Raw genomic sequence first — 13,688 nt, 5'->3', positions numbered from 1 at the left:
CCAATCAAACAATTAAAGAAAAATGACTCGATATTCACCTTATAAGTAGGGAAGCTAGCCTCTGATGCACCTGCTCGTAAGCTAGATCAAGCCGAACAGCTTCCTTGCACTTCTTCATGGCCTCCCCCAATCTCTTCAGCCTCATGAGAGCCGCCACCCGATTACCGTGGCATGCGACATTGTTGGGGCGCATGGCGTTGTCCGATCGTACGGCCTAGCATATGCAAAATGGCTTCTTTTGTATTGCTCGTTCCCCACCCTCGTCACCTCCTCCGGATCCATCCTCGCCATCGCTCTCCTCGCCATTGGATCCCACATATTCCCCACCAACAAACCTGCAACCCGATGACTTCCCCAAGCCAGCATTGTTCGCCCTGCGACGCACTAGATGAGAGTTGAACATGGGACTGAGTGAGAGGGGCAAGAACATGGCACAAGATGACTTCTATTATATCATATAACAAAAGACCAAACGCATGAAGTCGTACTTACCTACCACTTTTGTTTTCCGGAGAATAAGGTGGTAAGAACCGCGTCGGTATAAATTTATGGAAGCTATCTAATCTAATGCACAGAGAATGGAAGCTACTTTAGCAGTTCAATGGTCCAACTATGTATGTGCCTGCCATGAGTCAAAACTAGCAGTGCTAAACCAATGACGTGATGGCCTGCATAAAATTAGAAAAAGGTTTATTTTTTTATTTTTTATTTTTTTTTGGTTAAAATGACAATTCATATAACTCTAAAGGAGTGGAACTATCAACTACAGATGTCCAAAGGAGTTCTCTGGAGTGCCATGCGACGTAGAAGGCGACCCAATCAGCTGCTCTGTTCGCCTCCCGGTACACATGTGCTGCCTAAAAATCACTCATCTCTTGAACCAACCTCCGGGTCTCTAGGATGAGAGGGTGACCGTCACCGTACCTGTCCACATCCCGGATCCAGTCAATCACCATAGAAGAATCCCCTTTCAGATGCACCCACTTGGCGCCGAGAACTCTCCTCGCATAGGATAAACCCTCCCAAGCAGCTCGCAGCTCTGCTCCAACAACGGTGAGCCTAGCATGCGATGGCCACCAGCGGCTATCAACCTGCCCAAAGAGTCTCTGATCACAAATCTCACACCTCCAGAAATACCGTCCACCGACCGACTACCATCAAAGTCACCTTGAGATGACCAAGAGGTGGGGGCACCCATAAAACAAGGGCAAACTTGGGCGCTATAACAGTGGAAAGAGTATCCTAGATGTCTCTGGCCATCCTAGAAGTGAACAAAGTAGTGGCAGTGATGATCTCCCCTGCATGTAGCACAGCTCGATCCACCACCATCCTCGAAGACCACCTCCTACCCTCAAATAGGCCAGCATTCCTATCCAACCAAATATAATAAGCCAAGTGCGCTTACAGTATGCCCGCCTCGACAAAACTGGGACTCCGCATATATGCTCTCAGCACGTAAATCAGATCCAGTGCCGGCTCCACCGAATGGGGTAATGGAACAAGAGACCTGCTCCATATCTCTCTAGCCCTGAGACACTGCAGTAGAACATGATCCATGGTCTCCTCGATATCCATACACAGATCACAACACTGAGAGATCCGCATGCCCGACTGACTAGAATACTTCTAGTCGGTAGACGGCCCCATGACACCTTTCAGAAGAAGAGCGCCACCTGCGATGATACCGCATCCTCCATATTCATCCTTCCTCGATCTGCCGATCTGGCACCCTATTAATCAAAGCGTGGAGATCTCTAGCTCGCACCTACTACTGACCCATCGGCAACCATACTAACCTGTCAGGCATCCTAATTCAAGATTTGTGGCATATTGTTTTGGAAAATGCTATTCCATCTTGCCTTGTTTGGCCAAGTCTTATTAGCTAGTGTCCTTTACTTCAGGTAACCATGTTAGGTTACATATAGTTTATGAGAGCAACAAGAAACTCATGTGGTTCATAGAGAGGTGGGAAGAAGCATGATATACTATAATTTGTGCAAGCTTAAAACATGTAATTTTTTGTATCAAATTAATTCGAAGTAATGGAGAATTTACTTACTGACTAGGCTATAAAATTTGAGATCTCATCTATCATGATACAAATATAGCTGAAATCTCACTTTTATCTTGACATGGATTAAGAAAAAAAGGATGATAATCTAATAAAAAATAACATCTTTTATATAATTATGTATAAGTAGAAGACACGAAAGCATAGTCTTTTCAATATTCATATATCATAATTTACAATGCTCTTAGGAAATGCCTTCCACATACTATGATACTGCGTCCACCTGCCTCAGGGACTGCATGGAGATGCTTAAAAGATCCCTCAAGATCTTCGTCAGGCTCTCGCTGGGCTGATGGTCCTTTGGTCCACCTTGAAAGAGAGATGACCATTTAGTCAACAAATCCTCCTTGTAAGACCTGGCCTTCGGCTATAGTTTAAGAGTGTCCAACGACCGGTCTCATCTGCAGCCGAAAGCGGGGTGTTGCTAAGTTGGGGGATTGGATTAGGAATCTAACATCTAAATCTCTTTGTTGTGTCTGTTGCTTTGTTCCTGAGGGGTTCATCTTTCTGTTGTTTTGTTTTTCTGTCCCTTTTATGCATTCTCTCTTTTCTTTAATAAATTGGGCGCTGACCTCCCTTTCCCTGAAGAAAGAAAATAAAAAGAAAGACGTCACCACTGAAGCTTTCAATTGATGCAGCTTATGGAATGCTCAGTCATCAGAAGCACAAGAGTAACTTCATAAGATGTTACTGAAAAAATTCAGCTTATGCAAACTATTGGATATGTTGTCCTATAGATATAAAGATAACACAGACAACTTGTAAAATTTTCCTCTACAAATTACTAATGTTATGCTTTGCTTCATTTGGGACTCCCCTTCAATCTCGTCTTGACATCAGACCGCCTACTATCCAAATTTGTTCTCATCCCTTGCTGATGTTTTTTCCCTTATCTCTCTCTCTCTCTCTCTCTCTCTCTCTCTCTCTCTCTCTCTCTCTGTGTGTGTGTGTGTGTGTGTGTTGAGGAAAACCTGCCAATGAATTTAATGGCAGCTCTGTATATAACTTGCATTATCTTGAATTTGCTCAAATATACTATAGCTGCTATACAGTTTCTTCTCTCTTACTGGCACTCTATTTCCCTGTCACGAGGCCACCCAAACTCTTCCAAAAACGCCAGCACCACACCATTTGACCAACCAAAACCAGTCTGCACCAAGATATAAAACAAATAACTGCGATCAGTAGCACAGGAATGTATACAACTTATCCGATACCACAGGAAGCACAAAACAAGGAGAATTTTAGTAGAGTAAAAGATGGCAATGAACCCAATTAAAAAAAAAAAAAAAGATGACGGCTCCTATAGCAGTTTCTTATTAGATCTGTCTGATTGGAATCCTTTGAAAAATGCCAGCAAGGAATTACAATCATAGGCCTCCTGATAAGATATACAACTATTGGAGCTGGGGATTCAATGGGACATCATCCAGTGCTGGTATTAAGGTACTTATTATACCCAAAAGGGCATGCTGCAACATTTCAGCAGAAGGAATTGAAAGATACTTTCACAAGGTACATGAACCTTAAACTATATTTCACTATAAGAGAAATAAAATTCTTTTCATGTGTGTTACACAGTAAAATGTCTTGTTTCTTAATGTCAAAGTTGGAGGCCTGAGATAGGTACAACAGTGTCACTCTTGCCAATGAGAGAGGTGCTAATCATAGTTCAAGGATCAGAAAGAAAAAAAGGAAGGCATAGGAAAACTAGAAAGAAGGTAATTTGAGGAATGTTTATAGAAAATGTGGCCCTTGATGTGAATCAATGTCACTGCAAGGTTGTAAACAATCACTACTGCATCAAATTGTTGTATGTGGTCACTTGTGCAAGAGTATGAGTATAACCTTACCTGAGGTTTGTACTCGCCGCCACCTCCAATCTTTCCACAGGCTTCTACATCATATTTTTCATGCATTGCACCAGTTTTCATATAAGCAGCATAATTTGTTCTGATCCACCTTATAGCAATATCCTCGGCCACAGACTTTGCTTCTTTTGAACCAGACTTTGTCAATCCTTCCACAATCATATGTTGTAAGGGCGCCCAACCATTTGGAAAATCCCTGCTCAACAGAATCAACAATCATTTACTCTCTTTTTTATAACAAAAAGTAAGAAAATTAAGATATCCGATCTGTTCACTATTTCTTCCGTATATCATGATCACTTCAGATAATTCAACAACCAGATAACTGCATTACAACAACCTACCATTGTTCCCCAGTATTTGACAATGAAGTTGCAATACCAGCAACATGAAGTAGACCCGAGCTTTGGAGGCTTTTCAGCACTTTCTCTACCATTGTCCCATCTTTACATAAATCTGATTACAAATTTTACAAGGATTGAATCAGCATTAATTTGGAATGCATGTTGGAAGCTTAGAAGAGCTAATTCTTAACAACCATGGCATGGATTTTATGGTTCTTAAGATATGAGATTTCCTGCCAAAACACATTAAGATACACTTAAATATGTCCTCAGCATATGCATGGGTATATTGTTCTTAATTCTGTTTGATCGATTAATCACTTTCTCCAACATATTATGGTGTAAAGCCAGAATTATTAAAATAACACATTTTGACTATGAATCACAATTGGGACAAACTCCACCAGAAAAGCTTGCCCCAACTAATAAACTGTGTAACCATATATAATTGTAATAAGAGAGTCATTTGGTCAAACTACCAGGTATTTTATTTGCTGAACCAAATAGTCAGATACAGGAGAGAAAATAAAAATGTTAGAATCTAAATCTCATTTTTATTGAATGCAATAAAAGTTAGTCAAAATTCCAAAAGCAGCTGTTCTTCTCTGGAATATTTAAAATGTTTGTCCTAAAGCATATTACAAGCACAAGCAGCAATATCAGAGGTTTAGATTGCATCTTAAAACAAGTTGTTTGAAACAATCTTAGTTGTACCGAGCCATTTCAGGAAAATGCATATCATGCGAGTTAGCATAAAAGATGTTCTTTCAATAAAAGCCAAAAACTTGTGCATCATAGAAAGACGATGACAAACCTGTGTTGTATGTCTCAATCCACAAAGGAATGAAGTTGGATGCAAAAATATTACGGTTCTGATAGTGAGCTTCCCACTGGTAAACTTCCTGGATGTATGAGAGGGAAAATAAATATATTGCCAACTGAAGTATATTTAATATCTGTAGCATGTTACAGGAGGTAAGCTTTACTCTGATATTTAATTACTCACCTCACAGTTGCTCTTACTGATAAGCCAGTAGTCAAGCCATTGTTCCATTTCTGAGTTCCAGAAAATGGACTTTATTGCTGCCTGTCGTGCTTTTGAAGCTGCCAAGAATTTCTCTGAGGTTGAATTATCCCCAATGAGCTTCGCAAAGAAGGCAATGTCAAGTTCCATCTGTTCCAAATAACTACCATATGGATTTAGATGTTCATTAAGAATAAGGATTACACTACTGGTTCCAAAAACACATTTATACTTATATATACACAATTACACACCAGCAAACTGAACTCCATGTTTGAGGGATTAACCTAGTAAGCATCTTATAATAGAAATAAGATCTTTGGAGTACATTTTAGCATATCTAACATTTTTTTTTTAACCAAATATTCAGTTGGCTTTCCAGCATAGAACACTTGTATTGCACACACCAACATAATTACAGGAAAATATCAGGCAATGCAAGTTCTATAAACTGAAGAAGAAAAAAAAATTGTTCGAAATGTGCATAAGGCCCTAGGGAACACTAAAGAGTTTATTTAAAAGCAAAGTCCAACAAGGCTGTGCACAAGAGGAAGCTATTAGAACACCAAAAATTGGTTGCCTGAAGTTTATTTCACACTATTTCATGCATTTGCAACTACTCATCTCCCATTTTCATTCTTGTATGGCTCAGAATTTTCAACGCACAGTATGACAGTTGTGTTCAACAAATTTAATATCAGAGATAATGCACAAATATCTTTATTCTGGGATTTTTTTCAATTATTCTTACACAAAGTCATGACTTTTCCCATATAGTGACAAGAATGCCCCTTTATCAGTAGTTTAAAAGGGAAATTTGAAAGAATAATAAGACTAATGAATAATGCTGAAGCAAAAAATAACATATTAAGCCTGATATATATTGTTGACCTACTCGCTAATGGATCAAGATTTTTCGAGCAGTCAGTCTTTTCTTCTCTTTTTTTTTGTCTTTTTTAGTTTTGATGTTATGGTGAGGGGGAGGTAGCTTGTTAAGCATGATTTATATTATAGACCTATTCGCTAACAGCTTAAGCTTTTGGGTCGAGCATTTAGATAAAATAATTATCGTATTTTGCATTGATTAAACTAATTTTTTTGCTAATGTCAGACATCGCAATGCAAGAATAAGACTACAAAATACGAGGCTTAGAAAATAAATAGGAAACTATTCAACCAAAGTATCTAACCATTCGACAGTAAAGAAAAATATTCTCATATCCACCATACAGCACCTTGTATATGAATGCGTTCAGGTCCACAGGTATGATTGATGTTGTTGCTAATGTTGTGAGGTCAGATGAATTACTGCAATAGACAGGCAACACCATTAGAAAGGAACAGTTGAAGCTAAAACATAAAAAAAAAAAAAAAGCTTGGAATCATCAACGTGACTTAGAATCGAATAAGAATATCTATAAAATTCTAGGTAAATCGAGGCTTGTCCCAGTGGTTGCACATCTCCATAAGCAACTAGAGGTTCTGGTTTCGATTCTTGGATATTACATGCCATAAATCTAGACCTAGGTAATTATAATGCCAGTGGGTATCCCACCCTTTTTCTCTCTCAAAGAAAATTTATAATAGAACTTGGATGCACAAATTTAGCTTAAACAGGTAAAACCAAAGAGAATGAAGATTGTTGAGATATATAAGAAAAAATCCATTGCGAGACCATGGTTAATACAATATCAAACCACTAAATAATACATGATGTAGTATATTTTTAAATGAAATCAATATAAAGTATGCTGCAATTTCAGAATGCTATGCAACAGAAGAGTAATACAACCTCATCCAGCGAGAACTGAAGTCCCATCCAGATTCAGCTGTTGAAGCAACTTGGCGGTAAAAATTTTCTTTCTGAGAAGCAGTTGTAAGATTAGAAGCTGATTCCTCATCCTACAAGAGGGTAATTAAGAAATTTTTGATCTTCAATATGGCTTTTCATTTTTTGTTATCAAATGCATATAGTCAAAATGGACAGGGCTACACACAATTGTTGCACTTTCTGGCCTGGGTTTGTTCCACATTGCATAATAGTGACTAACAGAGTGTTTGCATCCTTGGAGATCTTGAATGATTACTTTGTGTATAGCTGTAGCATTGTTTCATGAATGGAAAAAGGATAAATGCAAAGCAAAAAGGATCAAATTCATCATCAGAACAAAATAACAAAGCAAATAAAGTCAAGCATATTAAAGTGCACCAAACAAGATAACCTGAATTCCAAAAGCTATGCTCTTTCAGCAATGAAGGGAGTGATTTCTTCACAAATGCCAAATCACCAGTTCTCATGTATATTTCAAATACCATTGAACTAAGAAGTGGAGGTTGGCTGCAGAAAATTCCACCGAGTTAAATTTCAGTTAAGAGGCTGCAGTCATAAATATTTAAGGGTATCTACAAGAATATGTTCCATATAGAAATGCCTGTGACCATATAACAGCACCAACTAGGTGAAACTTACATCAAGATGGTAAATTGTCATACTATTCAAGAAGTAAAACAACAGTCCATTTGGTGCTGCCCTAGATCTATATATTTCCTAGTAGAAAAAATGGCACAGCATGGCATGCAACTGAATTTACAGAATGATGGGCTTTCATAGGCTTCTGAAACTTCTGTCATTAACAAATGTAGAAAAGGTATTTTTAATTAGGATGTATAAATTTTACAGAATTATGGACTATCATATAATTCTCAAACATTTTAATTCTGATGTAAGAATTCCTAACTAAAGGAAAGTGTGAAGTAAAATGAACGGCCTCTAAATATAATTTCACAAGCTAGATGTTCCATCAATACAGTGGCATCACCAAACCAACATCAATTCACCTGAATACTGCCTGCGCACATCACTGCAGTTGTATTATTCATCTTTTTCTTTTTGATCCACTATCATTCATAAATACCCAAATTTCTATTTCAAGAAAGATGGGAAGAGCATGCATATTCAAAGGCTTAACACCTAACTTATAAATGCCACTTTGATCCACAAAATTGTACTCCAAAATAATACCACTCCATGTCAGATGTAAATTAGCACATCAAGTTGTCTGAGAAAAGGGTGTACAATTTAGTTGAAGGCTGGAAACTTGTTCAGGAACGTCCAGAGCAGACATACTAATCTCATAGGGCTAGAGCCTAGACATGTATCTGGAGTACAGAGCTTGGGAGTGGACCAGGAAATGTAGAATGGATTTGTATTATAAAGGTGTACTAGGGAGCATGGGATAGAAGATTCTCAACTTTTGCTTGGAAGTAGATATGTTCCACAAGTATGTGAATTTCTACAGTTGGTTCTAGTGAGACAGCAACATGGACATCGCCCTGAAGTTCATCTACTATGTTAACAAACACTTGGAGACTATCCCAAAGCTGTAGATACTAGAAGAAAAGTTCTAGATGTTATATGATATGGAACAAAATTAAGACATGCCGAGGTTATATGAAATGGAACGAAATTATGCATTCCTAAGAATATGTTGATGCATTGTAACAATTTTTCAGCATAAATTGTTGAAGGAAAGAAAACAAAACTTGAATATGATTTGGAATTATGGTGTTTTTTACTAGAAGAGATGCACGAAATGTTCATGAATTGTCTAACAGTAAATGGCCATTAGAAAAGAAAATGATGGCGAAACGTCTAATTTCTCATGCCCCACCAAGTATCATGGTCTCCCATTGCCTACTAATAGTCCAGCTCTATCAAGCTAGTCATTGGGTATGCTATTCTGCCTCAAAATATGTTTTCTTTTTCTTGTTAAAGAAAAGCTGACACAAGACTCCCACATAACAATCACGCCCATATTAGAAGTTCTTGATCTCTGCTGTTAACTTACCTACTACTATGGATGTACTAAAGTCACTGCAACATTATAGCAAATATAAATGAGTATGACTAAATCAATGTTAACAAAAAATAAACATACTAGCAACAGAATGCAGTTAGATAGGAAAACTTTGCATTAACTTCTCAGTAGGTTTCGCATAAGTGACTTATGAAACAATAAGATCAACATGAATATGTAAAGAGTTTGTCACCTTCGATTACTATAGTGTGTCCTTGCACCATTCAGCACATAGCCATAAATTTCAATGAGCGAAATTAGATTATTCACTATGGACTTTGCAGTATCATACATTTTGCTTGCTAGTAAGCCCCTGCATGACAAGACATTTACTTTAAATAAACAAATAATTTATACATGTCATTCAGTCTTGATGGAAAGATTAAAAAAAAAAACATTAGTCATAACATAATTAAGTACATATGCCACTAAAAGTGAATACTAGTGACTGGTGTTTCAGAAAGATAATTGGGCCATGGAGTTGGGTATGGTTAAAAAAAGGCAAATTCGATTATCTTGACCTCAGCAGCAGAGTAAGCTACTAGTAATTGTCTTGACTACTAAGTAGACAGGGCCGAGGGTGGCGAGGGTCAACGTGGAGACGCTGGAGGAAGGAGAGGAGAGGGGTGGAGAGCTTTGCGGGGCAGAAGCCAGCATCTTCGCCGACGAGTAGAAGAACAAGAGAGATGAGGAAGATATAGAGGATCGGGATTAGGGTTTTGTGACTGCAAGAGCACCATTTCCGAGTGGGGATTCCCGTTTTCGTGCTTGCAGAAATGGCTTCGTTTGGATGGGTAAAACGGATGAGAGGCATTGTGATCACCTAAGATGAGAGCAAGGAAACCATATAATGAGCGTTCTAATAGGGCTGCGACACTTCGGCTTGTTAGATGAAAGGGTTTCTTGAGCTCAACTCGAGCTTAGTGGAAAGTGTCCGAGTTTGGTTATTTTATGATAAACAAGTTCGAGCAATCTATCATCAAGTTGGACCTATGGACAGCTCCCTAATATACTGTTCTGTGAATGGCTGCTATCAAAAAATGGATAGCTATCAAACCAAATGATCTATAAATATGTACCATATTTATTATATATAGTATCATATTGTTTGATAGCCATCCATCTTTTGATGGCGGCACCATCTCTTCATGGATGAACAGCTCCGCAAGATAGATGGCCATCAAACTGAATAATCTACGAACATGTACCATCTTATTATATACAGTGCCATATTATTTGAAAGCCACCCATCTGCTCTCCATGGATGCACAGCACGCGTACTGCAGAGGATCCCGATCGCTTTTGAAAATACCGCTATGTTGAATTTGACGTATCAAAGTAAGAGGTGGCATCAATATATCCGTATATTGTAAATTAAATAATCCACGATCCTATTTTCCATCAGAAAACCATTAACATGTAACGCTCATCATCGACAACAACAAGGGAGACAAAATACCATCTCAAGAATCATCCAAAAATTCTAATTTTCAAGCAGAATTCGAAAAGAAAAGAACCCAAAAAAGAACCAGAGTTATAAGATCAAGCTACCTTATAATCCAGTAGGAATCCCAGTAATAAACCTCTCTAAATCGGGAGCCCGGCACCACCACCGGCCAGGGCAACGGCAGCAACGTGTGCTGCTCCGGCCTCTCCCTCACCTCATCCGACACCCTTCTGCTCAAATTCTTCCACAGAGAGTGCACCTCCAGTGCCCAGGCCCGCACCTTCGGGTTCTCCACCTTCGGCAAGAACCCCTCCGGCTCCGCCACGAAATCCGCTGGTTCCGCATGCACCAAATCCGACCCGGCCTCCCCAAAATAGTCTCCTAGAAACCTCTCCAAATCCGAGACCGGGATCACACCTCCCGGCCGCGGGAGCCTCGCGAAGGCCTCTTCGGTGGCGGCGAGGTCGGTCTTGAGGGGGATGTCGACGTAGAGCTTGGGGTCGAAGCCGTCGGGGCCGAGGGTCGCGAAAGCGGCGGACTGGAGGCGCTGGAGGAAGGAGACGAGCGGGGTGGTGGGCTTCACGGGCTCGCTGCAAGGGGCAGCGGAGACCGGCATCGCGAACGAGGGGAAGAACAGGAGGAGGAGCAAGAGGAGCAAGGAAGTCGAGACTTCAGCATTGGAGGCGTGCTTTGGCGTTGTGGGACGCACCATTTTCACCCGAGGAATTTGCGGGGTTGGACCGTGAGTTCGGATTCCAATCTGCGCTTCCCGCGGGTGTGGGGCAATTGGTTTTAAGGTGTGGGATGCCGCTAAAAATCAGAGGCATGGACGGGCTGATAGCGAAGCTGGACTGTTTGGTGGGACGGCAAAAGTATTGTATCAAAAAAAAAAACACAATCAGACATAATGGTGCATAGTCAGAATTCTTAGTTAGTTATTTATTTTTAATACCGATGGACATCTAAAATTTTATAATTAAGTAAATTATTTTTTTTATTTATAGTGGTTTCATTGGATTAAATTGACTATTAATTATTGTTTTAAATTCCTAAAATTGTTTAGATATTGTTCATCTTAAGTCTTGCATGATTTCTAAGCACCGCTGTGGGGTATGGGCCCACCACGCTTCTGTTGCACCTAGAAAAGTTATCTGACTAAGGACATATCCGACTAAGAATCCTCTAATGCTTAAATCAGATAGGGTTTTCTCTCAAATGCTTGAATCAAATAGAGTTTCCAAAGAAAACAAGAGAGATTAAAGTATGAAAATATGGCATTCAGATTCTCTCATACTTAGAGGATCTTCGTACTTGATATTTATTGAGGAAAAACTACGAACGAATCTGCACAGTTAGGAACGTGCGATTTTGAGGACGAGCAGTTGAGATCTTTTCTTATATGTTAATCGGAATTGTTAAAATATTTCTTTCCAGATGCACCGAGATAGGGCGCATTCTTTATCAGCTAACATGGTTGGTTATGACATTACTTTTTAGGTATGTTAAGATCGTACTGAGATATAACCAATTGAGCTGATTATTCTGAGATTTAATAAGTCATTGATTTTGTGGGACATGTATCGTCGTCAAGTTTGTGGGATGAGCCATTAGATGAGATTTTAAGAATGATGAATCTGAGTCGTATCAGTGTGCACGATTCAGATTTGCCGACTTAAAAATATTTTAAAGCCAAATGATTTAAATTATTTTCTAAAACCAAAAATGAAACTGAATCGATCTTATATGCAAAATCCGGTTTAAACCAACTGAAAAAAAAAAAAAAATTCGATTCAATTTGGTTTGTTTTATCAAATCCACTATAGCGTTATCGCCTCCTCGAAAATGGAGCTCCCTCTCCGACAAGATGGTGGTGGGGATGAAGGGAGGAGAGAGGAAACGAGAATATGCAATTATAGAAGAACAAGTAAAACATCCATCACCAATAAAAATTAGATCTTTTGCAAGTAGATGCCATGCTCATACAAAATTGGAAAAAAAATGTTAAAAATGCCTAATAGACAGCAAAGAACAAAATGTTGATCCAATCATACCCTAAAAACAGCACTTCCATCAAAACAGTAATTGGATCTCCGATTAAAGATATAAAGAAAAATGACTTGATATTCACCCTATAAGCAGGGAAGCTAGTCTCTGATGCACCTGCTCGTAAGCTAGCCTCTGATTCACCCTATATCACTTTAAAAGAAAATCTTTACTAACGGGGATGAGGCAAGCTGCTAAAGCTGGGGCATTTGGATGGGTCTTTTTAAGTCCGGTTATTTTTGTGGGTTTGGGTGCGACCGGTGCGCTAGGCTGGCTCATCCATTCCAATTTGGTTACAAATATGCAGGTCAGCTCGATTTAAGCTCTTTTTTTTATATATATAGAAAAACTTAAATCTAAATTAGACTGATTTTTTGGTTCCAAAAAATTTCAAACTAGAAGTGAGCTGAATACGGAAAAACTCGATCCAAACTGCACTGAAATAATTTAGTCCGGGTCGACTTTCTAATTGGCGGATTTTCTTGCACACTCCGGCTGTTTTTAGCCTTTGGAGGTGCCGGCTTGAATCGGCCTTTTCTTTTGGCGGGGACGGGGGGATGGGTGTGATGTGGTCACCTGCCGTCACGCTAAGACGAACACCAAGCTCGGATGTTTCCAGGGGGATTGGAAGGAAGCTTTTGGCGCGGCGCTGTGACGTAGGAGCAGAGAAGGACAAGCGATGAACAGGTGTTGTAGCCGGCGGGGGAAGATGATAGAGCGATAGGCTTTCCAACTCAGGTTTGAGTCGGAGCCTCGGAGGCTTGACTCGAGAAAGACTCTTTTTTGGCGATTCACGTCCTGCCGAGGAATGGTCAAAGGAAATGGAAGGCCAGCAATGGCGATGTTGCTGGAAATTGGACCCGGAAGCGACTGCTGGGCTAGAAAGGGGGAGCTCCGGTGAGAATCGGCGGTGATCGGCGGCGGTCCGTCGACGCGTGACGTCCTCCGGAAGACCTGCAGGAAGCCGGTGGCCGGGATTTCCGGCGCCGGCCCTCCAATGCTTAAGTCAAAGGGGGCAAGTGTGAGAATGG

General features: G+C 39.8%; 1 protein-coding gene across 3 annotated transcripts; it reads right to left on the bottom strand.

Annotated features, from left to right (window-relative positions):
* Nucleotides 1-2,160: 2,160 nt before the first annotated feature.
* LOC103714169 (putative trehalase) lies at nucleotides 2,161-11,415 on the bottom strand. 3 transcript variants are annotated; one of them, XM_088718554.2, is made up of 12 exons: nucleotides 10,719-11,414; nucleotides 9,361-9,480; nucleotides 7,533-7,648; nucleotides 7,308-7,408; nucleotides 7,103-7,212; nucleotides 6,546-6,618; nucleotides 5,293-5,460; nucleotides 5,101-5,188; nucleotides 4,287-4,398; nucleotides 3,925-4,138; nucleotides 3,139-3,221; nucleotides 2,161-2,653 (listed from the first exon to the last, which is right to left on the bottom strand). In XM_088718554.2, the coding sequence occupies exons 1-12, from the start codon at nucleotides 11,324-11,326 to the stop codon at nucleotides 2,446-2,448; spliced, it is 2,001 nt and encodes a 666-aa protein (XP_088574680.1). In that variant the 5' UTR covers nucleotides 11,327-11,414; the 3' UTR covers nucleotides 2,161-2,445. The 3 variants fall into 3 exon arrangements, with proteins under 3 accessions (XP_088574680.1, XP_088574682.1, XP_088574681.1); XM_088718555.2 differs by having other exon boundaries at nucleotides 2,532-2,655; nucleotides 3,089-3,221; nucleotides 10,719-11,413; XM_088718556.2 differs by lacking the exon at nucleotides 3,139-3,221 and having other exon boundaries at nucleotides 10,719-11,415.
* Nucleotides 11,416-13,688: the final 2,273 nt, after the last annotated feature.

This window comes from Phoenix dactylifera, chromosome 3, assembly GCF_051530095.1.
Source record: "Phoenix dactylifera cultivar Ajwa chromosome 3, Ajwa_hap1_PhDact_Kaust_v1.1, whole genome shotgun sequence".
NCBI lineage: Eukaryota > Viridiplantae > Streptophyta > Magnoliopsida > Arecales > Arecaceae > Phoenix > Phoenix dactylifera.
Note: the sequence above shows the minus strand (reverse complement) of the source record. Positions and strands in the feature narration are given on the sequence as shown.

What these genes read in the sequence shown, in the direction of transcription:
- LOC103714169 (XM_088718554.2), bottom strand. Translation starts at nt 11,326, where the DNA reads ATGGTGCGTCCCACAACGCCAAAGCACGCCTCCAATGCTGAAGTCTCG. An exon ending in GCATAGCTTTTGGAATTCAG is followed by an intron (nt 7,409 to 7,532) that starts GTTATCTTGTTT and finishes ACAATGCTACAG; the next exon opens with CTATACACAAAGTAATCATT. An exon ending in TCAGTAAGAGCAACTGTGAG is followed by an intron (nt 5,189 to 5,292) that starts GTGAGTAATTAA and finishes TCATACATCCAG; the next exon opens with GAAGTTTACCAGTGGGAAGC.